The sequence below is a fragment of the Cataglyphis hispanica genome, chromosome 13 (assembly GCF_021464435.1).
Source record: "Cataglyphis hispanica isolate Lineage 1 chromosome 13, ULB_Chis1_1.0, whole genome shotgun sequence".
Classification (NCBI taxonomy): domain Eukaryota; kingdom Metazoa; phylum Arthropoda; class Insecta; order Hymenoptera; family Formicidae; genus Cataglyphis; species Cataglyphis hispanica.
The window spans coordinates 2,021,057-2,045,331 of record NC_065966.1 but is presented as its reverse complement, the minus strand read 5'-3'; the positions used below and the strand labels follow the sequence as shown (position 1 = coordinate 2,045,331).

The window sequence follows — 24,275 nt, the reverse complement described above, 5'->3', positions numbered from 1 at the left end:
TGCACGTATGAATATTTGAGAATGTCGTAACAATATTATTCGTAAACTGTATATGTAAAGCCTGGAGATGTAAATAGAACAAAAAAAACCAAATGTTTTTTTTTTTCATAAAAAAACGGTTCTTTTTATGAAAAAAAAACAATCTTGTTCTTTTTCAAATTTTTTTTTTTCAGATATTTAATATCTTCATAGTTTAATTACTATAAATTGATTTTTCATTATTTTTAACTTTTTGGATGATAGATTTGAATTAACCATTACTATTTTAAATATAGCTTGCATTGCAATTGCCTATATAATTATTACTATATAGTAATTACTATTTTTAAATAATAAAGATTTTTGTTATGCATCTAATTGAAAATTATCCAAATCATATCAAGTTTGATATAATTTGCCACAAAAGTCTCATTAATCCATTAAAATTACTTTTGAAAAAAAAAATTAAAAATATAATACTCTAATTTTATGTTAACAAAAAAAATATGAAGAAAAAATATAATATATATATATATATATATATATATATATATATATATATATATATATATATATATAAAATAATGAATATCTTATTATTATATATATTATTATACATATTATATATTATATAAAAAAATAATGAAGAAAAACAAAACTTGTTTTTTTTTCAATAAAAAGAAATGGTTTTCTTTCAACTTTTTTTTCTGTTAGAAAAAGAAACAATTTCTTTGCATCTCTAGTGAAGCCTAAGATTTGTATATATTCTAAATGTAGATTTTATAAATTTGTCCTATCGTCACATTGAAGAAATGTTTATATAGAAAATTCGCTTGCTCTTTTTAAAAATATCGAGACAGAAGTTTAACATAAACGCGCTATACCGAGATGAAGCAGAATAACCGGTGCCGTTCTATTTGTGGTGAATGGCAATTTATTACGATTAATATTGTCATTAGTATATGATTAAACAGTCAACTTTCGTTGAAATTTTGCGTAGCTAAACGCGTCGATGCGTGTTACACGCGCTTTTAATTTTTACATACATTTAATGTAATCGAGAATTCGGGCGGGAAGATATATAATTGTATAAGAACGACTCTCAACCTTTCTTATTTTATTTTTCTTTGTATTTACCATCCTTGTTGAAACAATACTACTGCACATCTTTTTTACGGCGAGATATTATTAGCATAAAACGAATATAACTGATCCGCCCGAGCTCGAATATTGATATAATATTGATACGACGGAATGACTTAGGCGAGGAAAGAGAATTTTAAGATTAGTGTTAAAGTTGAACAGAAGTATTAATCGAGCTGTAATGTATGTATAGGCCGGTTTACGAATGACACGATTCGTCTTTGATGTAACATATAATATATATATATATATTGCTATATACGCGCGCGTTTACGCACTTTCCAATTTAGAGTTGATGTACGTTAATGGGAAATACGGATTATAATAATGATAAATAATATAATGATAACACAATGTATACTGTATATTATTAATACTACGATTTACTGTCATATACATATACATATATATATGTGTGCGTGTTATAAACACATACACATATACATACATATATGCATATATACATTATTATTGGTATTATAATAAATCAATACATCAATCGAGGTCACGCGTATGTGTGTGTGTTACGACGATTTCTTAATAGCTACTAGGATGTATTGGGATACAAAGGGATAAATATGTATAATCGTGCTATTATTTCGATTCTTTTATTAAGTTTATCATAATGTTTCGAATCGATACAATGATTTCTATGGTATACTCAACTGTCGTCTTTCGGGCCACAACGTCGACGATCGTCTCCCGCATACACGGACGTTATACTCTGAGATCATCACACATGTATATACGGAATATGCGACGAGACGCGCGCGCGTCTCCGACGTAAAGAGAGAGAGGCGCGTGTGCGCTCGTTTTCTTGACCAACACGAAGAAATCAATCCAAAAATATTATCGTTTCTGCGGCGCACAATCATCGGGACAAATTGGTCGAGTCGGACAGACGGAATGGGATGAGACGGGATAAGAAGGGAGGAGAAAGGAGTAGGGCTTTTTATAAGCGACGACAGTTAACGCCGTGACACCGACGAGACACTCCGAGAGGCGAAAAAGAAAACGTAAATGCATTTTAACAATCAATGTTTATCAGCGTGCAGCGTCGAGCAAACGACTCGACCCCCACCGGCCGTTTTTTATTATCTCTATATGTTTTGCCATTTCCTTTTTTTTTCTTACGCCCTTATCGCGTGCGGAAGTCGGAGAAAAGGATGACGGAGAGGATGAGAAGAAACGGAGGAGACCGGGGGAGACGTGGGAGGAGAAGAGCGCGAAGGATATAAATATATAATATCTTATACCGCGTGTGTGTATATATCCGTAAATATGTTAAACGTTATTTCTTTCTCATCGCTCTCTCTCTTTCACACACACACACACACACACACACTCACTCACTCTCTTTCTCGCATATCCGCGTCCATATTATTGATCTGTATTTCTTTTTTTTTTTAATTTTTTTCCTTTTTATGTTTTCGTTTCATTTATTAAATGTTAGGTAGAGCCTATAAGGGACGCCCAGAGGCGCACTCAGTGAACCTCGGGCGCGATTTTCTCGTATACTAGCTGTGCCGGAACGCACTTGTACTGGTCGCACGATCGGCGAAAGATTCGGCTAAAGATAGCGTGGCCGCGTCGAGAGACTATAATTTATAACTTTAAACGATTATCATGAGAATTCATTTACTTATGGCTAGATAGACGGTTATCAATCAATAATCACGCAATCGCGAATTAATCCAATAATGATTACGATTCGCGATCAACATTTTTATATTGTCGCTTTATACGTTTTACGTATATGTAAAAAAATAGATAACAGAAATAGAGATATTCGGATAAATATATTCTCTTCGGAATTGTGTTACGAAAATTATATGTTGCACTTATAGAACTAAAAAAAAAAATAAATAATAATTTATTGAATATTTTAATATTTGGGCACGATTTGTGAAAATTGAATAAGAAAAAATTATACAAATTTGCGAATTGAGATAAATTATGAAGATTGCATTCGGCAATCGATCTTTAGCCGAGCGATTCGCTCGCGACATATTATTTAACAACAGAGTTTAACCACCTAATCGTTCGGAGGATACTCATAACTCTCGTCTTGACTTTGTTTATACAATGCGAATGGGATATCCTTTTTTCTCATTTACCTACGTAATAGGTAATAAACGATTCGTTTGCAATTCATTATTATAAACAATAAACGAAAGAATCATCGTGGTCTTTGATCGATAAGGTTTGAAAAAAAAAGTACATCTCTTCTTCCTCTCTCTCTCTCTCTCTCTCTCGAGTTGACATGATAAACTTTAATAACCCATAAGAGCAGCGATACTTGTCATCGTCATAATGGTACAATTACAATGCGATTATCACAATGCGAGAACCGCTAATAATAGTAATAATGATAATATCAATGATAATAATATAATGGCAATAATAATAATAATAATAATAATAATAATAATTAAGAATAAACTAAAAATAACTAATAATAATAATAATCTTCGTTATACACTAATTGCCATCGCCATTACAATGATGCACTTATGCCATTATGGTTGCCTATATACTATCCTCTTTTATATATACTTCTATATATATATATATATATGTATATATATAGCTACAATATATAATATTTTCGTGTTGAAAAATCGTATACATTAGTGTTGTGTCGCAGGACCATTGCTTCTGTCTCTCTCTCTCTCTCTCTTTCTCGCTCATTCTCACACCTTGTTTTTCTCTCAACGCATCTCTTATATATATTATTCTGCTATATATATTTTTTTTGCTCCTGATGGATCGCAGAGGGATAAGGGGGGGAAAACATTGTTTGACATCGATGGCTGGAAGCATTCGTGTCGGTGGATTTTTCAAAGCCAAAACGAATCGCATGTTTAGAGAAAATTTCATCGGAGAACATCGTGGAAGAAAGAAAATAGCCTCCTCTCGCAGGCCGTAAGCTTATAATATTTTTTTACGCGTCGGTTTTAAAAAAAACGCAACTATACGCCGCAAAAAGTTGACAAATATAAAAATTCAGTGCTATTGGCAAGATTTGCAATATACGGCTATATTCTTAAAGTCTGAGATGAGAGGAGGATTCACTCTTCGCGGTTCGCGTTCTCGATATTAATATAATTAACAACGAAAAATTAAGATGACTAAAAAAAACGCGTATATGAATATGATATATGATATACAGAAATTTTGAATTTTTCACGCGCTCGATATATTTTGTTTTCAAATTTTTATTCGAGAAGCCCCTCGCTTCCGTAAAGACAGATACGCGAATGGAGCGAGCGGTATCTGAATAGCGTCGGATGGATAAATCCTGGCGGGATTGAGGGGCAAGAACACGAGTGCCTCCAGACACGAGCGCGTTATGTAACCTTAATAGCTTAATATCGATTTTTAGTTCGTATTACCCGCCGTTCAAAGACGGGCCTCGGATCACAGATAGTGAGGTGATCGGATTGCGCGAGCGTTATCGCGATAACAATGCGGTCTCTATCGTATTTTTTTTATGCTTTTCTCTCTCTCTCTCTCTCTCTCTCTCTCTCTCTCGTTTTTCACTCACTCTCTCTCTCAATCTCTCTTTTTAAATTTGTCAGTATGCGTTCTTCCTGCGTTTCTCCTAAGGATTTCAAGGCGACAGCTCCTGAAAGCAAACAGCATCCGGCCGTGTACGCGCGCAAACTCACAGTAGCGAAAAAAGATCGTCCGAAAAGATTAACAAAAGGGATCGAAATATAACATAACAATATTCCCATCTGATTTTCGTGGAACTAATTCATTAGTATTTATGTATATAGCAAATTATATAAAATTAATTTGTTTATTCAGAAAAAATGCTGTGACTTATCGAGAGACATTTTTGAGTGACCGTAGTCAAGCGCGCACGTCCGATCGAGGGATATCTTTTTTTTCTTTAAAACGCAATCCTCTGCTAGATTCGTTAATAATAACAGATCTCTTTTCCGCCACGTAGAGTGACGTGCGAGTTATACAGATACGCGCAAAAAAGTATATAGAATATATATATATATATATATATATTTTTTTTTTATACACATGTATATATACGTATACACAATACATATGTACCTACGTACGTACGACCAACTAAGGATAGACAGGCGCAATCATGTGTTTCGTGACTCGAATCCGATCGATCGGCCGCGCTCAAGGATCGCCCGTCGATGTCATAGAGAGAGACAGCTGATCGGCTATCTTTTCGAATCGTTGCCAATGTCGGATTCGATGCTGTATGTTTGTGTATGTGTGTGTTATGTATGATCGAGTAATGAAATTAATAAAGACGGAGAAGTAAGTGTTGGAGGAAACAAATTTTAATGAGATTACGTGCTCGGTAGCATAATTAGAAAAAAAAAAAATGTGTGGGAGGGAGGGCGAGAAGGAGAGACGAAAAGCGGCCTTTCGAGTCCGCTCGCAAATACGGTCATGCACATCAATTTTCTAACGCAATCGCGGACAGCGTTTTCGCATTCCTGGAATCGAGAATGCGAGCAATTTAAAAGTTGCTCCAATAGGTTCAAAACTCCGGACGACGTCAAGACGAATTTTTCAACATTAGCGCTATATTAGAAATACACGTAAAAGAATAATATACTTATATATACTAATTCTGAAATATATATAAGCTGTATAATATATATACAAGTATAACATTAATTAACTCTACTAAAAATGGATCTCTTAACTTAATTTTCGTTAACAAATTGTTACTGATCTATTCACAATCGCAATGAGACGATTAATTTTCATTTCCTTTAACATGTTTGAACCTCTTGGCGTAACGCAATGTGTCAGATCATCATTGCACGGGATTTTGAAGCTAAACTTAAAATATAAGGGTCCGGGACTTAAATCAATATAAAAGACATTCGCTAGCATTACATAAAAAGGGTTAACATATCGAGAAAACGAGTAACAAGGCATTAAGATGTAAAGTCGCACGGAGAGAAGAGTCGTGTGTATTTACGTGTGATTTCGAAAGATGACAGAGGAGTTCTGCGGATGTACTTCCGCTCTTGTCACAGCGCTCCCAAAATTCATGTTTCAAAAGCTCACATTTTAAACAGAATATAATCTTAAAAAAATGTATAAAAAAAGAGACGATACAATTTCTAAATCGACAGGATCGAAGGTGTTCTTGTTCGATAAAATTTTGCAAATTTATAAGGAATCAAATCATTGAAAAAAAGCTTAAAAATTTCGGGCAGCTTTCAATTCAAGGAGTCTAGAAACACTGTGCCTCTGTTAGCTTGTAACGAGTACCTTATATCTGATTCGTGTACGCTCTTTCTCTAGCTAGATGCGTGTACGTCAGCCTCTATTATATTCTGAGAAATGAACGTGTGTCGTAGGAAGGGCACACTGACCTACGCTTTCGTCGCTCGCGTGTCTTTGCTATTATTCTTGTTAAAATTACTCGGTAAGGCAAGTCCGGATATCGAGGATACGTGAAGGAGGTGCGAACGCGACTTCATCACTTGGCGCCACAAGTGCACCGAGGATGTTGACGTATATATCAACAGTTAGTCATTTTAAGTTATCAGATTTTGTTTTCTGCGACAGGCTACCTAAATATGCATCCATATCTGCACGTATCCTTTTTTCAATTGTACAGCCAAACGAGAAGAATTAATCGAAAACGAACGCTATTCACATTCGGAACACATTAGCAAACGATTTGTATCGTATATGCGTATTTTTTCTTTCGTATCGATGAGGGAGACTGTATGTACGTATGTGTATTTGTGTGTGTGTATGTATTTCCGAGAGATGTATTTCTCGCTCGCTCTTCTCTACACGCATCGTTCGCACAATCTCTCTCTCGCCTAACATTACGCGTGCGTCTGTCTCGACGCAAAAAAAGAGATGGCAGAAAAAGTAGGAAAAAAAAACATACAAATCTTAGACGCGCGGTCGCTTTTCGTTTTCCCGGTCAGAATCAGAGTCCGCTGAATCGTGGAGTGGCGGAAATTCGGGCACCGCCTCGCGCTGTTGCATCCATCCCGCCGCGCCTGGCCCCCCAGTCAATGCCTTGCCCTGCGTCATGTTTTTTCGATTGTTTGTTTTTTGTTTTGCAATTGATTTTTAGCCCTCTGTCTTTATCCCCTGCAGGATGGCGACAAAATAGCGTGTCATTGGTCGCTAAACCTCGCCTTGACCCGATAAAAGAAAAACTCTTGCTTTGCTTGCTTACGCTTCGCTTCAAAGAGAATGTCAGGCCTGTCCTTCCCCGCGCCGCGGGTGCGAGGCCAAACTTTCTCGAAGCTCGGCATATTGTATTGGCTACGGCGGCAACGAGAGATAGAAATCATTCAAATATGTGAATAAAAATTCGAAACGTGCGCACCTCATTAGATTAACCGTGTGCTCAACCGTACTCGAGAGCTTGTAACTTGAATTTTTATTTTGTAATTTAGCTCAAATTTTCTCAAACTAAAAGCAAAATCTTGTTAATTACTTTTTACTTTTTACATTACTTGCGCTTGATACACATCCTCTCGTTACCATATCGAGAAACAAAAGGATTCGAACGCTAATCTCGATTTTGCCTCGAACGCGAAACTCTTGACGTTTGAGCATCATTTTTTCACCATCCACGCGTGGTAAACGCAAAAGCGAACATCAAATCGGAAAATCCTTTCGAATTCGCCAATGCAACAAACCGGCGTCTATTCTACTACTGTGTCTACGCGAAATTCTGAAGTCTGCAAAACGAGCTACAATGAAATTTTGACCATTCACTCCCTCTCTATCATCCTCTTTCGGTCCATCGCGTACTCATCTCTCATTACTCAAATCAAGACAAATAAAGAGACGCACACACATACTACCTTGTAGACACGTGAGCCTCTGAAAATTGCATTATAATAATTTGAATATTTTCTAAAATTGAATTTTATTCTCCACAAATTATTATCGTTTTCCTACGTACAAAATCTGTAAAACTTGTAAAAGTTATTATGCTATTCCAAAAAAAAAAAAAAAGATTGATAGAAATTTTTCAAAGGCTCTCGTGTCTTAAAATTCTACATGCAGCCATGCATGTCACGAAATGTAATCTGCCCTAGTATCTCTCTTCAACTACAGGATATACTCCAACGCTGCCCTGCCTCTTCCTTCTATCAACCTATATACTTATCGTACGTGTGAACTGTGTATGTATGTACGAAATGTAGTGTAGGAAGAGCTGCCTTTAAACAAATCTTTAAGGATTAAGTATCGAGAGCCGTGTAAAGGGCAACACGAAACCGCACGCAATGCACAGGGGTGTGCTGTCAAATATTTATGTGCAAACGGGAGATTATGTGTAACTCGATCGGAGTGATCTTTTATTGTTGTCTTTTATACACCGAAAGATAGCAGAAGGTAATTCTCGAATAATTTCAAGGCTTCATTTCGAATTCCGCGAGTGAAAGAATCGCAGTGTTAAAGACATCGGTTCGCCCTTTTGCACGTGTGTGTATGTATGAACAATTAAAAATCAAATTAACTTATCGCTTGCTGCCACCAATCTTTACTATCTACGTAAGAAACGGCCTATCTAACGTATTTCTAAAACTTAAAACAAAGTCCCAATATCAAAATCTTATTGCACACTTAGCGAGATCTAATCCTAAGGGAAGAGCTCGAAGGCGGGGACGTCTTTTTGGAGGGAATAATAAACGCATCATCGAGCGGAAAGTCTTTCGTTTTTGTCGATATATATCATCGATGTAACTCGATACAAGACTCCGAAGAATTTCCGAGTCCGAAAGCTCGATCCGCGTGTTTGTAACGTCCCGTGATCGCATCTTCTCCTCTATTGCCGTTGTATTTTCCCAATTCTTCCAATGTCGATGCATTATTCTTCAGGATGTGGACCGGTACGTGCCAAATTAACAAGAGAGATCATTTTCAGACGCGCATCAAATTAAATTTTAATAAATATTCCCCGAAAACGACGAAATTTAATTTTTTTCTCTCGCCGAATTGCAAAAATTCTACCGATATTTAATCGTCGCAACGTCAAATTGACAAATTTTTCTACGCCGAATTATTTGTCCATATTTTCTGCCGCGCTTGGGTACTCGTCGTCGACTTATAGCATATTTTTTTGAAACATGCGCGTTGTTGTTTCTTTAACGCGGTTGTTTTTCCCCCACATGTAGCTTATTGAATTCCAAAATAAATTCTACTCCTTCTGTCTCTGCGCGATAATCTTCTAAAAGCCGGCTCGAAGTAAAAATTTCGAAATACGTCCCCGGAACACGTAGGCACGCGCGTCCACCTGAGTACGTATATATTGCACTACCGATGAATTAAATGAAAATCGAGCAAGAACTCGAGCAACCCGCGAATCGAAGAATTCTAACAACGTTTCTCCAAGCAGTCCTTCTCGTTCCTAGAGTCTCAATGCGAAATCCATGACCATTCTTCGAATGTTTCCCCTTGCTTTAAGAACAATTCTAAGAAAAGGGAATTGCGCCTGTTGCAACAAAGCACGATGTCCTCTTGATCGCGGCCCTCGTCAGCTTTTCTCAAAAATTTCAGCTCGTCTTTCTCTCTCTTTCTCTCACGCGCTCGCGTTTTTTTTTTCTATCTCTGTGATTTAAAAAATTTTTTTCTCTCATTTTCTCTCTTTCTCTTGCCTCGTATCAAGTTTGTGGCGAGTTTCATTAATTACATTTGCGAAAGTTTTAGGTCGGCCTGACGCGTCACTGGAAACACAATAAAAAAGCAGGAGAGGCCGAGATCAGTGATAGATGGCATCAGTCCCGATTTCACGTCTCATAATTTTCCCCGGCTGTATGATTTCATTCTCTCTCACTCTCATTCGCGATCATCTCTCTCTATCTTTCTGTCTCTCGCGTAATTCACACTTTTCTCTCCCTCTCCCTCTCCTAGCTTCGACTGCGCGTTGTCTTTTGCATGGCTGTCTGATCCGGTGTCTCTCTCTCACTCTCTGTCGCCTTCTAAGAATTTCGTTTCATCTGTATCAAGAAAAAACGTCATTGAGTGCGATCTCGATCTCGGATTGGGGTGTCCGATCGTTTCTAGAGAGCGTCGGATCATAATTTAAGTCCTGACAAGACATTTGCCCGATTGCAATCTTCTATTTCCGAAAATTAAATCCGATTTTATATAACTAGTTCAAAAATCTCCCGTTTAAATTTACGTTACGTAATCTCTCTCAAGGACCGACAAGAGGAGAATGTGCGTCGTTCGGGATCATCTCGGGGGCGAGAAACGTTCGCGATTTCGCAGCTTCCAAGATTGGAACTTGTCAAAAGGTGATGGAGAGTAGAAGAGACGGCGCAGCAGACGACCGATGAATCGTGACGGTAACGTAGATAAGATAGCATAGACCGTGCCAGAACTGTGCTTGCGACAATGCGCCGTCTTTCTTCTCGTCTGTCACTCTTGGTATCTTACGTCGCGAGGGAAAGTACAAAATAGCAAAAGACGACAAATCGAAAACGGCTCAGGGAAAAAAATATTATCTGTTCGACGTAAATAAATTCGTCGCGAGTTCGGTCCGATGTTCTCTTGCGACAAACACAGTTCCATGTTTCCTTATTGTTATTTGTTAGACTCGAAATACCAACCAACAGCTGATTAGAACGAGATTAAAAGAAGAGGGAAAAGGAGCGGCGGTGACAAAACGAAAGAGGCAGTGATAAGATAGTAATGATGGAATATACAAGTGTATTATTACTTTGTCCGGTGCATAATGTTAAAAGTCAATCGGCCGGCGTGTGAGAGAATTTCTTTGTCATTCGTGCTCATGTAAGAGAGTGTACAAAGCGACATTGCTCATTTGTTACGTATGCGATTACGGGAAACGTTAGTGCCAGCTGCAGCGTCAAGGAGGATTCCTTGCAATCTTTGCCGTCAGAGTCGATCGCATATGCGCGACGCAACGTTGAAATTGTTTGACAAAATCGACATACAAATCGCAAATTCGATCTCGTTGAAAGCAACCGAGTAAATTAGAGACATTACTCATGAGTCATCGTACTTTACTCAAGAATGTATCGATACATATTTGTTGTGCTGCGTGTTTGCTTTTCCAAAATAGAAACTAGAAAAATTTAGGTGGAGCAGAAATAATACTTTTTAAAGATATTTCTGATAAACACACACAACATGTCCTAGAAACTAACTAACAAACTAAATTCATTATGTTTCTCCCTATTTCTGTTGAGACAAATTAAAAATTTTGTGATCGGTTTAAATTCGGACAAATTAAAAAAATTTTCTTTTATCATGAAAAAAGAGACACTTTATGGCAAAACTAGTTAAAGGTAAAAAGAAAATTTCCTGCGATTCGTAAATTCGCTACGTGTTATGTATCCTTCCGAGTCGAAAAAGCATCGATCGAACGATAAAACTGATGGAACTTAACAAGAAAGTACGCGGAAAAGGCGCGGGCTCCGTTTCAGATCGATAGAGAAGCAGAGAAATTACAGAAGCCGGAAGTGACTGCGGAATAGCGCAGCTACGAGCATGCATTTTAGTCGCTTCATTTCAACCTTTGCAGAGAGCGGCACCCCCTTTTACGCGATCTTGGAAAAGTCTCGGGATGAACCACGAAATTAATTTCCTTTCGAGTAAAATGATATCGATTTCACGCGCAAATTTAAAATATTTTCCAAAATTGAATATTTATCGATAAAGAAAATAGATTGGCGAGACAATACATTGTTGCAATCAATTAGTAATAATAATTTTATTAATAATCATTTAAGTGTTTCCGATCTTTTGCCTATATTCTAACTTGAATCAAATAAGTTCTCCGACAGATAATTCATCGGACGATACTTTTTCTTTTATTCGGCGATAGAATTGTAGTCGAAGCGAAACATCGACAAGATGATCAACGTATCGACATGTCAGATATTGGATCCGCCGGCTAGAAATTCCTACAGGAATCCCCTACCATGCTTGCCGAATACTCCAGCTCGTTGTGTTTACCCGCAAATTTAATTTAACGTCACTCCGTGTCATGTGACATTGTTAAAATTGTACGTCAGTGAAATTTACGTCCGTAAAAAGAACCAAGTATCAGAGACGAGACAATATTCCAACGTCGGAAATTAGCACACGTATACTAATTTGCCAATTGCGATAAGATATATTTTTCGTTAAGAAAAAGATAAAAAGAAATGTTTGATGCATAAGAACGCCTACATACTTAAATAAACTGAGAAAGAAGAGTGAATTATAAAAGCGAATCCAAACTTGCCTCCAGCGAATTTATGAAATTGTGGAAAAATTATGAAATCTAATGAAAGAGGAGGAAGATAACGATTTATACGCGAAGAGAATATTCAAAGGAGGAATAAATTGAAGAGTCGCAGAAGATTGATACTACCGGGTATGACACATCAGAGGAGTCCCGTAAAATTTTCCCTCTAGTCTAAATTCGCTCCGTTGCATCGCGGGAATGCTAGCGACTCGTTAGAAGCGCGGCGACGCGCATCCACCAGCTCCATTAATATGTGAGAGAGCCAGCCCTGCCTAAAAAGTGACTTAGCAACTCCAATGCATACTAAGCAAACCTGACGCTATATCGGCTGCTAGCTTGGTGTGGTGTACGTGTGTGTTTGTCTCTGTGCAAGTCTCTAGGCGACCCCTACCCGATCCAACACATCTTTCGCATCGCGACTGTCGGCGCTCATCTTCACAGGCCAACAGCAACAGCGTATTCAACCTAAGATATGTACATATATCTCCCAGTAACGCACGCATACATACACACATCTAATCGTGCATACATGTATGCGCATATACAGAGCAATAAAAGGGATTACGCGGAATAAATCCTCAAGTTCGCGTACATCTTGTTCCTTTAAGCAAATTGGCTTTTTCAAATGTAAGTATTTTCAACTATGAAAATAAGAGAAAATATATTGTAAATCTGAAAAATTGCAAAAATTACAAAAAATGATCAAGGGAGAGAAGAAAACTTTCGAACGCGTAATAATTTTCGAAACCGAACATTATCGTCCATAAATTTTTTTTTTTACGCATTCGGATTGTTTTAGATAAGAATCCCTGTATATGGCATAATACTCATTCTAAAGCTCAAGCACATTCCTTCACCGGTATCCTTTCTCTCTCTCTCACTTTTCTCTCGCGATATCGTTCTCACGCTTTTTTTCTTTCTCTTCCTCTTTTTCTCTCGTAGTGAGTGTGAGTATGCGGAAGGTGAGATGCGCATGCATTCATTGGGATGCAATGCCGTGGCTTGGAATTGCACAGAAGCGAATAGCGGACTCTAGTAATAATTTCATACGTAGTTTCCGCAAAAAAGAAGTGAACATTCAAGAAATAAGATTTGCGATTGACAGTACTAAAAAAATTTACATTAGAAATGCAGAAATAGTATCGAACAAATTTAAGGAATATAAGACATTACAATGAAAAAGGAAAAAGAAACAAAATATCTTTGATCCTTATTGAATTTTATTTTCTATCAGTCATAAATATATATATATATATATATATATATATATATATATATATATATATATATGACCGAAATATCGCCATAAAAAAAATTCTGTTTTTGTTTGCTTTTAAAACAATAACAAAATCTCCAAAAATTTACTGATTCATTATTCAAAACATTTGTCGAAAAGATAGTAGTTTCTAAATATATAAAAAAAAAATTAATTTGACATACAAACAATATTATATACTAACATATATATTTGACATATAAATAATATTATGACAATGGATAAAACTTTTTAATCCATAATAATATAATCAAATTCACAAATCTAAATACATATAATTTCGGAGTCCAAGAGAATTCGTCGTAAAAATGTTTCACTTCCATCTCATTTTCTTTGTTTTAGGGCTTAGGTTCACTGCGTTAAAATTTGTCTGATACTCACAATCCGAGCCACAGCTTGAGCGTATGGTGTTTTTCTAGAATAAGCTCATGCTTAGTAAATAACAGACTCGAGAAAGCATTAGTAATTACTGTTCAACTATGAGAACTCGGCTAACGAGAGGAGGTTGTATAAGTACAGAGAGTGCTCTATAGAGGATCTACGTGAAATTTACCTGATGCATCGGATCGTATCCCATGGAGCCGTCGTTGTACGGCTGCGAGCCGTAATCACTGCCGTTTATTCCCATGCTGTATCCGGCCATGTCTTGCGGTCCTCCGGGTGGCGCCGGCGACATCATCGGCGTCGGAGTGCCCTGGCTAGCACCGCCCATGCTGTACGGCGATGCTCCTGCAAAAGCTGCTGTAGAAACAATCGCGGTGCATACAAAATTCGAGGGTGCGATTTTTTAAGCGCCACAGCGATATTTTGTCTCTCTGTGTCTCGCGCGCTTATGCTCCTTTTATCATCAAAGGTAACATGTCAGCATATTATTCGTGTTTTCTTATTATTATTTTATTATTAAATTATATCGCGTGAAAATATGTAATTAAAATACAACGTTGTTATCTATAGGGTTTGGATAATTCACAGCTCTTGAAAATAAATAAACGCGTTAATGGTTTCCAATCGTTGAAGGATAAGGTTTCTTTCTCCTTGGAAATCTGATTCTTTTCTACTTGAGATTTGTATAAACGTACACCCGGCTTCTAAAGCCGAATATCCGACGCTTGTAAAACCTTCGCGCCATTCGAGACAAGTGTTGTTACGCGGGGTTGGATAGGAAGGTCGTTAGAATTCCGTTTCTTTAATTACGAGAGGACCGCGGGTCGTTTCGTCGCGAACGTGGTCGAGGAAAGATAAACGCAGAGAGTGCTGAAAGAAATGCGAGAAGCTCGGAATCTCCTCTATCCTCGTCCCACGTACCCTCTCTCTCTCGTCCACCCTGGCTCGTGTTCTTCCCCGTTTCCCTCTTTCTCCCCCCTTTCCCTCTTATTTCGTATAATTGGTGAGTTAAAAATATCTCACGCCGGCGTCTCCAAAATAAAGTGAGATGCCTCGGTAGTTAGGCGAAGCGTGCGTAATTGCGACGACCAGGGTGGCTGACGCGAATCCGTGGAATTTCAAAGTGGGACCAGGAATTTTTTTCTACAATTTTCATGATGGCAAGAAAGAAGGTTCTCCCACTTTCAGGAGGCTGGAAGTGGGAGACGAAAGTAGGTAGCGAGCGAGAACGTGAGACGTGAGTGCGTCTATCTCGCCGGAGGATGTAATGAGAAAATTTTTTGTAGTCTTATCTACGCTCAGTCTACTGCTATCGTCTGGCATTTTTAAAAACTTGAATTTTTTTAAAGATACAAGGAACACATAGTGAACATGCTGAGTCAACTTTATCTGTATTATTACGATTTGAGATAATTTTCTAACCCGCTAAAGAGGTAGATTCCGTTTCAAAGATATTTTCAAAATTCAAAAATATTTTAAATATATAGGTATTACATGCCAAAGAACACATCAATATCGCTAGATTTATTTTCCGTCGATGATTCATCAACGACCGCAATAATAAACGTCACTGCCGCGCCGAACAATAAGCTATAACTCACCTAATGATTTACAGTGATGAGACTTCCTCCATCTTGGTTCCAAGTCTAACGCGTGAAAAAGACGAGAGAAGTATGTGGGTACGATTTGTCTGTTAATTATTTCAATTTATATCTTCCGACTTTTACTTCACTGTGTTTTTCCTCGACAAGGCTCGACCAAAGGAGCAATAAGCACGAGAGAACATTCAGAAATCGAAAAGATGCAAATAGCAACGTAAAACATTTCGTAAAACATTTTATGAATCGCCATTCGCGTATTTTTCTCTATCGTTTTTTATTTTTCGTCAATAATATAAAACGTTACTTTTCGATCATCGAGACATTCGGATTTTAAGAGGCCATTTCGTGCAGTTTTTTTTTTTTTCAGGATTTCTTACGGACTTTTTCTCACAATTTAAATGAAACAAACTCATAGAAAAACACTCGCTTAGCGAAAATCGGGACTTACCAGCTGCCTTCTTGGCTGCGTACAAGTTTGCCTCCTCCTGTGCTTTACCGATGTTTTTCTTATAGCGTATCCTCTTATTTCCGAACCAATTGGACACCTAAGAGTAAATGAAACAAAGGTACGCATTCATTTCCGATTTGCCGAGAGGTTTTCACGCGCAAACGCCCGCTCGCGATATCTTTCTCGTCAAAAAATTTACAAATATTTTATTCAGTACAAGAGATTTTTTCTCTCTCTTTTAAAGAACAAAATTTAATTTCAAAATTATTTTAAGAATATAAAAAAAACCACACACACACACACAAATAGCGACGCAGTATATGGCAAATTATAAACGCTCTAGTAAGTGCAAGAAAAGGGAACGGACGATACCTGGCTCACGGTAATTCCACATTTTCGTGCGAGCTCCTCCTTAGCCTCTTCGCTCGGGTAAGGATTACTGAGATGGGAGTAGAAGTATTCGTTTAGAATTTCAGACGCCTGTTTACTGAAATTTCTTCTCTTACGTCTGTAACACAAATTATACATGCGCGTATTACACCTTATTTTAATTGCGCTGTGTAAATAGTCTCCTTGAATATAGAAAAATTTCCCCCTTCCCCACATCTGCTTCCTTGTACTCAAAATGACATAGCGCGATTACTGTCGCAGAAACCGCAAAAATTTCATTTCTTATCGTTTCGACACAAACCTCGCGTCCAAGAATCGACTCCTCAAAATCATTACGGCTTCGCAGGTGGACTGTTTGAGCTGCATCTGAATGCTGGAGAACTTCTTGTGAATAATTTGAACCATCCTTTCGATTTCTTTCGGCGTGATCGGCCTGGTGCGACTCTGCTCTCGCAACAGGTTCATCACGTGGGTGGTGAATTCATTACAAGCCTGAAACAAGCAAAGACAGTGCGTTCCAAGTTTACTCTCCGTTGATTGTGTAAAAGAATAATTTGAGATATTTTTTGTAAGATATAATCAATTAAAAAAATGGAACGATGTTTCGAAATAAATTTGAATGTACTGCAAATTAGTCGGCATGACGACAGGCAAAGGATTAAAATGAGCAAAAGATGCGAAAAAAGTACTGTGACCGAAAGCGTGAAAAGAAAGATCGAACGATGAAGCGAGGGAAGAAGCGAGAGACGAAAGACGCGTACGTATAATGCATTATTCCTGGTGGCTGCTCGGTTTAAGGGAAAAAGGACTTTGCTCGATATCAGTATTCGAGGCGAGCACGCTGCCTCGCAAAAGGGAGAGAACCAGAGAAAGAGAGAGAGAAGAGTGAGGCGAGAGGGTGAGCCGAGCAAAGGGGGAGTAGCTTTTCCTGAGGGAAGGAACCGGGAAAAGGCCACGGGAGGGTGTCGGAATACGAGAGGAGTCAGTGGAGAAAGGGGATCGAACAGGGTGGCTTGCAATTTCGAAATGGATTCCACTCTGCCGACGATCCCTTCTCTCCCTTCGTCCTCCTTTCTCGATCCACCGATGGCTTCTCTTCTTCCTCTTCGTTCCTTTCTTCGCACGAGACTCGTGGGGTGGATCAACCCCCCGTCGACTGTTGCACGTGACAGAGAAAGAGGGAAAGAGAAAGAGAGAGAAAGAGAGAGAGAGAAGAGAGGGAGAAGATGCGAGGAACGAACGGAACGCTGCTGAATTGGATGGAAAAGCCATAGCGAGTCGCATTCCCTCCCTTCCCCTTCGCGCAGACTAATTTCCTTTAATTTCCAAAACGTTCTACGTCTCAAAGAGGATGATACTAGCAGATGACCATCGGATACATTTTGATATAAAGAAATGCAATTGACAATATTAATTATTCTCGATTATTACAAAGATGTATTTCAAAATTTTCGGCGCTTCTTTCGTTTAAATATCTCTCAGAGGCATTCCGTGCAATATCTCTTTCTACTTTCGAATTGTGAGATGACGTTATTAATTCAGTTCAATTCTAGAGAGAAAGAGAGAGAGAGAGAGAGAGAGACTCGGGATAGTGAGTTATAAAATTAGAATCCATGTTCTCTCCGATACAAATCAGCCGCAAGCATAAATTCGATTATGCAACTGTCGAGGCTCTCCACGAGTTGTTTCTCCAACCGCAGTAACGTAGCCGCGCGATCGTCGGGTTTTGGGCAGATATATTTAGCAATGCACACGTTGGAATTTCCATAACATTGCCGAAACCGGCCATGCCCGCCTCCACTATATTCTCGCGATAGGCAACCGTATTAATAGAGCGTGTTGCAGTAAAATTAGAGTGTTGCGAGAAAATTTGCCTCGCCGGAAGCCAAAGTACGGACATTTAGAGTTTTCGTTAAAATATTCGCCTGCACATCTTCCTCTTATCATCGTAATAATAAATAAAAGACAAACATATGTAATTTATTTATTGAAAATGTAAAAAATATAGAAACAAGCGATTATACGAATGTTTTACCCTAATTATCCCAAACGCGCTTGTTTCATCTCGCCGACTGTAAATTACAATGTCGGTAACATTTCATCCCGAATTATGGTAATAATTTAGAAAACGCGCAAGTTGTTTATACTCTCTGCTTAACATCATACTTGATACGATTTACGGTGGATTATACTAGTCGAACGTACGGCAGTAAAACAAAATATTTATGCGCGCGTAAAATCTCTTCTCCTCCACCCCCTCGCGAGCACACCGGAACATGCATTTTCTGTACGCTTTTTCTGAGATACAATACGGGGATAGTATGGGAGGGTCGGTGGGAATCAGAGTTGAAAATCGGATAAAATAAAGGCGGGCGTGCACCGATGAAATTCATGGTAGGTAGGATGTTTGCTGGCGGTGATCACGCGATCCCGTAAAACCCGATGCGGTTCTATTCTCGTGCTTGTCACGCCATGTTGCATAGTCAGGCAGACATTCACCCTAATGCGGCGAGTCGACCGAATTTGAATAGTAAATTTCGCTTATAGCCGAACTTTCTGCCATGACAACGTCGGCCGCTAACTAAGCCAATAACTTTTCAGATATAATAAAATATTTATACCATCTGTTTTCCACGGCAAATTTTTTCCCTTGATATTATCTTTTTTTTTTATTATTATTATACAGAATATACGGAATTTTTTTAATAAAAAACCATCACAATTTTTCTTTACTTGAGCGTGTTGATAAATCGCAAATTGCAATTTTGTTAAGGTCTATTTAAAATTTTAAAAAATATAACAAAATATAACAAAGTAAGATCCTATGAGCCGGAGAACAGAGGGAAGGAAGATTTAAAACTCGTTAACGGCCACGTTTATCGGACCACCCCTCGGCAACACACACGAGCTGCGTCGCAAAGTGCACGCGAGCGCATATGTTTTCAGCGTGCATATTGTTGCGGCTACAAAGAGTCGTGGCACACGCATTACAGGGGCGGATCCAGGGCACCTCTACGAGGACGGTCGCGAATTATCATTTGTGATTAACATTAATGGCAGCGCAAACTGAGAAACTTGCCGTTTTCCAAGAATATAATCTTTAATTTCCGCATTAACACACACACACACACACACACCACTTTGCCTCGACTGTAAACTGCGAACAAACGGGAGGACGAATGGTTGTAAAAGCGCTCTTATCAGCTTTAGCTCGTAAAAAGAGGTAATACTATACGCGTTAACTCCGCTTCCAGCTCGGTCGGAAGAATAAAAGAGCACGCATGACATTCTTCTCTCTCTACTGGTATATATATATATATATATATATATATATATATAAAATGTTACATTAAAATAAAATTTGTCGTACGAAAATATTAGGGCGCCCGATTTTAATCCGACCCTGAGAGAGAATGGTGGACCTCCGGAGGGGCTGTGCGTGTTTACCGCGGGGAAACATCAAGCGCGCTGACACACACAGTGAAATATGGGGTCGAAACGGGTGTGGCAATTAAAGCACACGGCCCACACACTGCGTTCGTCTACATACAAACGCGACGCATATATTCGTAGAGAGCAAGTGTGTACATATACGCGGAAGAGGGAAAAATTGCCAGCGAAAACGCGAACGGCGTTAAAAAGAATTACGCGCGCATATAGGGCCGATATGAGTGGGTCCTATTTACAGTAAGAATGGCCGATTACGCACGACGTCATGCGAATGTAAGGGCTTTTTTATGACAGCGGTGCATACATTAAGCGGAATGACCGGTGATCTGTCCCGCGATGAAAAGAGGATGCAAATGTGACTGATGGCGCGAAATAACTAGTCAAAGTACTATATCGTTGCATGTATTATTTGGAGAACTACAATATTTAATACATATTTAATATAATTAAAAAAAAAAAAAAAACTGTGATTAATAATGTTCGCGTTTATAAAGTTTGGATTATTAAACTAATGTTTAATATAACGCGAATAATAAAAATTTTATATTCTTTAATTCGGATATGATATTTTATCGCGAGTACTCCAAAAATTACCCTCATAAAATTAAGTTATTATAGCAGGTTAAATTTTATCATGCGAGGTCAGGACACGGAATTAAAAGAAGAGCGACCGAGAAAGAAATTCATAATGAAACAGCTCGCGGTAATATTGTCGAATTTCCGCAGTAGTAATGGCGCAGTGATTTGCATCGTTTTGAAAGAACCTGTATCACGCGACATACAGTGGCACACAAGGGGGGCTGCTGGCCTGTCCGGCACGCGAGATTTTACTTAACGCGAGCGGGTCGGTTCATTAGCACGCGAATCGCCGGCGGCGATTGTTCCTTCCAATCGCACGCATAACATCCCTTTTTATTAGTTCATTTCGGAACGATCGCAAAATGGACCGAAGATAATTAATCTTTGTAAGCGTTATGTCTCAAAAAATTTTATTAAAATTGAAAATCATTAATTTTTATCAGTAACTCTTTTAAACTGAATCAATGTGAAAGTGTCATTAAAACAATGACAAGATTTCACCGAGTATTTTATTGATTTTACGATCACTGAAAAATCAGCCGCTATTTCTTCTCAAAAATTAATGGTAAAATTTCACAGTTTATAATACAATACTTGTAACCAAAACTACTGCTTATCAGTGATTATTGAATAGTAATCAATGTATACTTATTCTATTGAAAGAGAATATAAATTCTAAAAAAATGTACAATATGCTATAAAAATTATCAATGTTTTTTGATAAAAGTTTATAAAAAAATTTGTTTATAAAAAAAACTGCTTAAAATTACAATATCATTAATAGTTTAATAGCTTGTTACAATGAGAATCGATTGTGGTTCTCGCTTCTTCGATACTTTGCATAACATAAACGTACCTTGGCGAGACCGCGAGATCGTCGGTGAACGATAAATTCGCGTCGACGTCGTCGAATTTCACGAGCGGAGAGATTATCGATGGCGGGGAATCGAGGCGGCTGATAACGGACCGGGATGGCCGAAATTTGTCAGCTGCCGGATCTCGACGATAACCGCGCGGCTACGCGTTTAAATTTTTCATTTCGCCGGGAGTTTTTCCGGCCGAGGGTGAGTAACGGCGCTCGTTTATGCGCTGCGAGTTCATTTTGTGCTGTTTTTTTTTTTTTTCCTCTCTCTTCCTCCTTTCTCGCGCTCGCAAAGTCGGACGACGCGAATGTAATTCCCACGATCCGAATTCAATACCCGATATCGCGTCGATAATGGTGCGCGGGCGGCGAATAATATTCATAAGCGGGATTTGCATAAAGAGCGAACACGCTCGCGCTTTCCTCGGAATAAATAATTTTCGCGGGAGAAGGGGATATATTTCGCGATGGAGCGCGCGCAAATGGAAAAATGTGTGACTGCGGCGCCGCGCGCTGCGAAAATCAATACGAGAGTTAAACTTTAATTAACCCGTTTGACTTAATGAATCGGTCGGCTAACCGATTTGCATTTGCCACCGATTATTGATATAAGTTTAGGCTCGAGGAAACGCGAATAACGGCGTGTTCATTATACGACCTAGAGATGAAAGTACAGGGCACGTTCAAATAAGTTGGGTTGAGCCGTTTTTGATACACATATATATATATATATATATTTTTTTTTTTTTGCAGACAAACCTGTTCGTATTTTTCTAATTCTTGGTGATAGATTTGCCTAATCTGGGCGAGTTTAGCTCTGTAGTCCGAATGTTCGATAGCGTTGTCTGGTTGGCCAGGTGGTCCAGCGGCGGCTGCTGCAGATGCCGAAGCGGCAGCCCCCGCACCGCCACCCTTCTCTGGTCCAGCGACCCCCTCGGCAATCAACATATTGTCCAATCGCATCAGCTGCGGATCTGGTGGCTCCTCTTCTTGCGTATTTCTCAATGACAAAACTGAAAATATATGAGAACACGAATGTGAGATAAAAAAATGCATTTATAATCATAAGAAGATATATAAGAATTGTATGTATATGTATAAAAAAAAAAATGTGTCAGAATTTTGACAAAATTTATTGGCAACTATTTGAATATAAATAAAAATTATCTATATATGTACAAGTATAATTCTAGAGAAATAGAGTTTCCAGAGGAGAACATTCTCTAAATTTTTATTGCTGCAAAAATAATTATGTTACGAAAATGTGATGTTGCCCTTTATTAAAATATATATTATTTCTCGCACCCGCAATTATCAAATTTCTAAAGTTATTGGAAACGATTGATTCGATTCGAAAGAACGTTAAGGAAAAGAGAGACATCGGATTATCACACGTAAACATATTCCTGTGAAAATCGAGGAGATTATTCGCGTAGCGACTCCAACTTTCAGAATCGTGCGTTTGTCGATCATAAAAGAATCAATTTTGCTTCTTCTCTCCAAACGTCTCTCCGCCGTCTCATCTTTTTCTCCTCTTTGTCTTAAGGGCACAGTGCATGCAGTGGTTTAGAACGCGTAGTTTTCCGCGGTGTAACAGCGGTTTTATTGTACTTTTACGGCGCGTGATGGAGCTGGACGATCCATAAAACCGCAGAGCAAGGGACCTTCTATACTACCACCGTTCGTACACGCCAGCTTTTTCACCATCCTCGCGCGAGGCTCCCTGCCAAAGATGCAGCAGCCCCGTCGTCTTCGACAGTTAGCACCCTCTCCGAACGCAAACGCTGACATGCATACAGAGGAGCGAGACGAGGCGGAATAGAGCTCTCAGCTTCTTTGAGGAAGCGTCAAGCGAGAAATTTCTTCGTCAGAAAGGATTAGATTTTCCACGTGAATCACGCAGGATAAAACTTTATGTAGCAAGATTACGCCGAATCGACGTATAACTTGTTGAGAGATTTTTGGCAGACTATGATTTGATGATGTCACGATTAGATAAAAAATACATTTATAATCATAAGAAAATATATAAGAATTTTATGTATGTGTGTAAAAAAAATGTGTTAGAATTTTGACAAAATTTATTGGCAACTATTCGAACATAAAAATCAATTTCGCAAACATTTTTTTGCCATATTGTTGATTTAGGTATATATTATAAATATTTTATCACACATTATAAACTTCTTATGAGTTTGCGTGAAAACTCGCATGATAACTTTAGCGAGTTATCGTATTTCTCAGATGTGGTTTTATATGAATGAACTCGCATGTTCTCAGTTGCCCAAGTCGCTCCTTGAATTCGTTCGAAACTTTTCTCGCCTCCGCCACTTTTCGCCACGGCTCGTGAAAAAAGTCCCTGGGGAAACGCGAAAAAAGGGGGAAACGAACGAGACTTCTCGTGGATTCGCGGAGGCGTGAAACGAATGCGCGGGGCTAATGCATTTATACGAAGTGTAACAATTACGCAAGTAGAAATGGGAGGCTAGAGTTCCGTTTCTTCGCCAAGACTCTAGGGAGAGATTCTTTGGAGCAGGCGCTTTGAACAATGAGATGACATTTCTTTGAACAACAACGTCCCTTCTCTCAACAACTTAGTCATTATTAGCTAATTTATCATCGCGAATACATAAGTATATTTTTTAGAAAGATATCGAGCTACCGATAAGATTTATTAAAAATATTTTTCACCGAAAAAAAAAATTTATTGTCCCGGGAAATGGAAATCGGGTTTCCATCGTTTCCGGATTGAACGAATGCTGATCGGCGGCATTTCGGCTAGAGGATGACGTTAAAAATTGAGTTACGATGGAGAAATGTGTACGGCTTGAACGAGAGAGCTCCGGGAATGAAATCAAATAAGTTTCGAAATCGTAGCACGTTCCATGGCACTTCCACGGTCGACTTAAGAAGGGGTTAACGACAGTCAA

General features: G+C 38.5%; 1 protein-coding gene across 10 annotated transcripts in view; it reads right to left on the bottom strand.

Annotated features, from left to right (window-relative positions):
- LOC126854033 (homeobox protein extradenticle) overlaps window positions 1-24,275 on the bottom strand; it is a 59,975-nt gene that overhangs the window by 10,828 nt on the left and 24,872 nt on the right. The window contains exons 3-9 of one of the 10 annotated variants that reach the window (XM_050600373.1): window positions 22,105-22,358; window positions 16,756-16,946; window positions 16,437-16,572; window positions 16,065-16,161; window positions 15,617-15,661; window positions 14,185-14,372; window positions 1,715-7,164 (exon numbers count right to left, since the gene is read on the bottom strand). In XM_050600373.1, the coding sequence (XP_050456330.1) occupies window positions 7,030-7,164; window positions 14,185-14,372; window positions 15,617-15,661; window positions 16,065-16,161; window positions 16,437-16,572; window positions 16,756-16,946; window positions 22,105-22,358 (1,046 nt within the window). In that variant the 3' untranslated portion in view covers window positions 1,715-7,029. Of the gene's footprint in view, window positions 1-1,714; window positions 10,098-13,708; window positions 14,047-14,184; window positions 14,373-15,616; window positions 15,662-16,064; window positions 16,162-16,436; window positions 16,573-16,755; window positions 16,947-22,104; window positions 22,359-24,275 lie in introns of those variants that run through there. The other 9 variants (XM_050600383.1, XM_050600374.1, XM_050600382.1 and 6 more) reach the window with 9 other exon arrangements.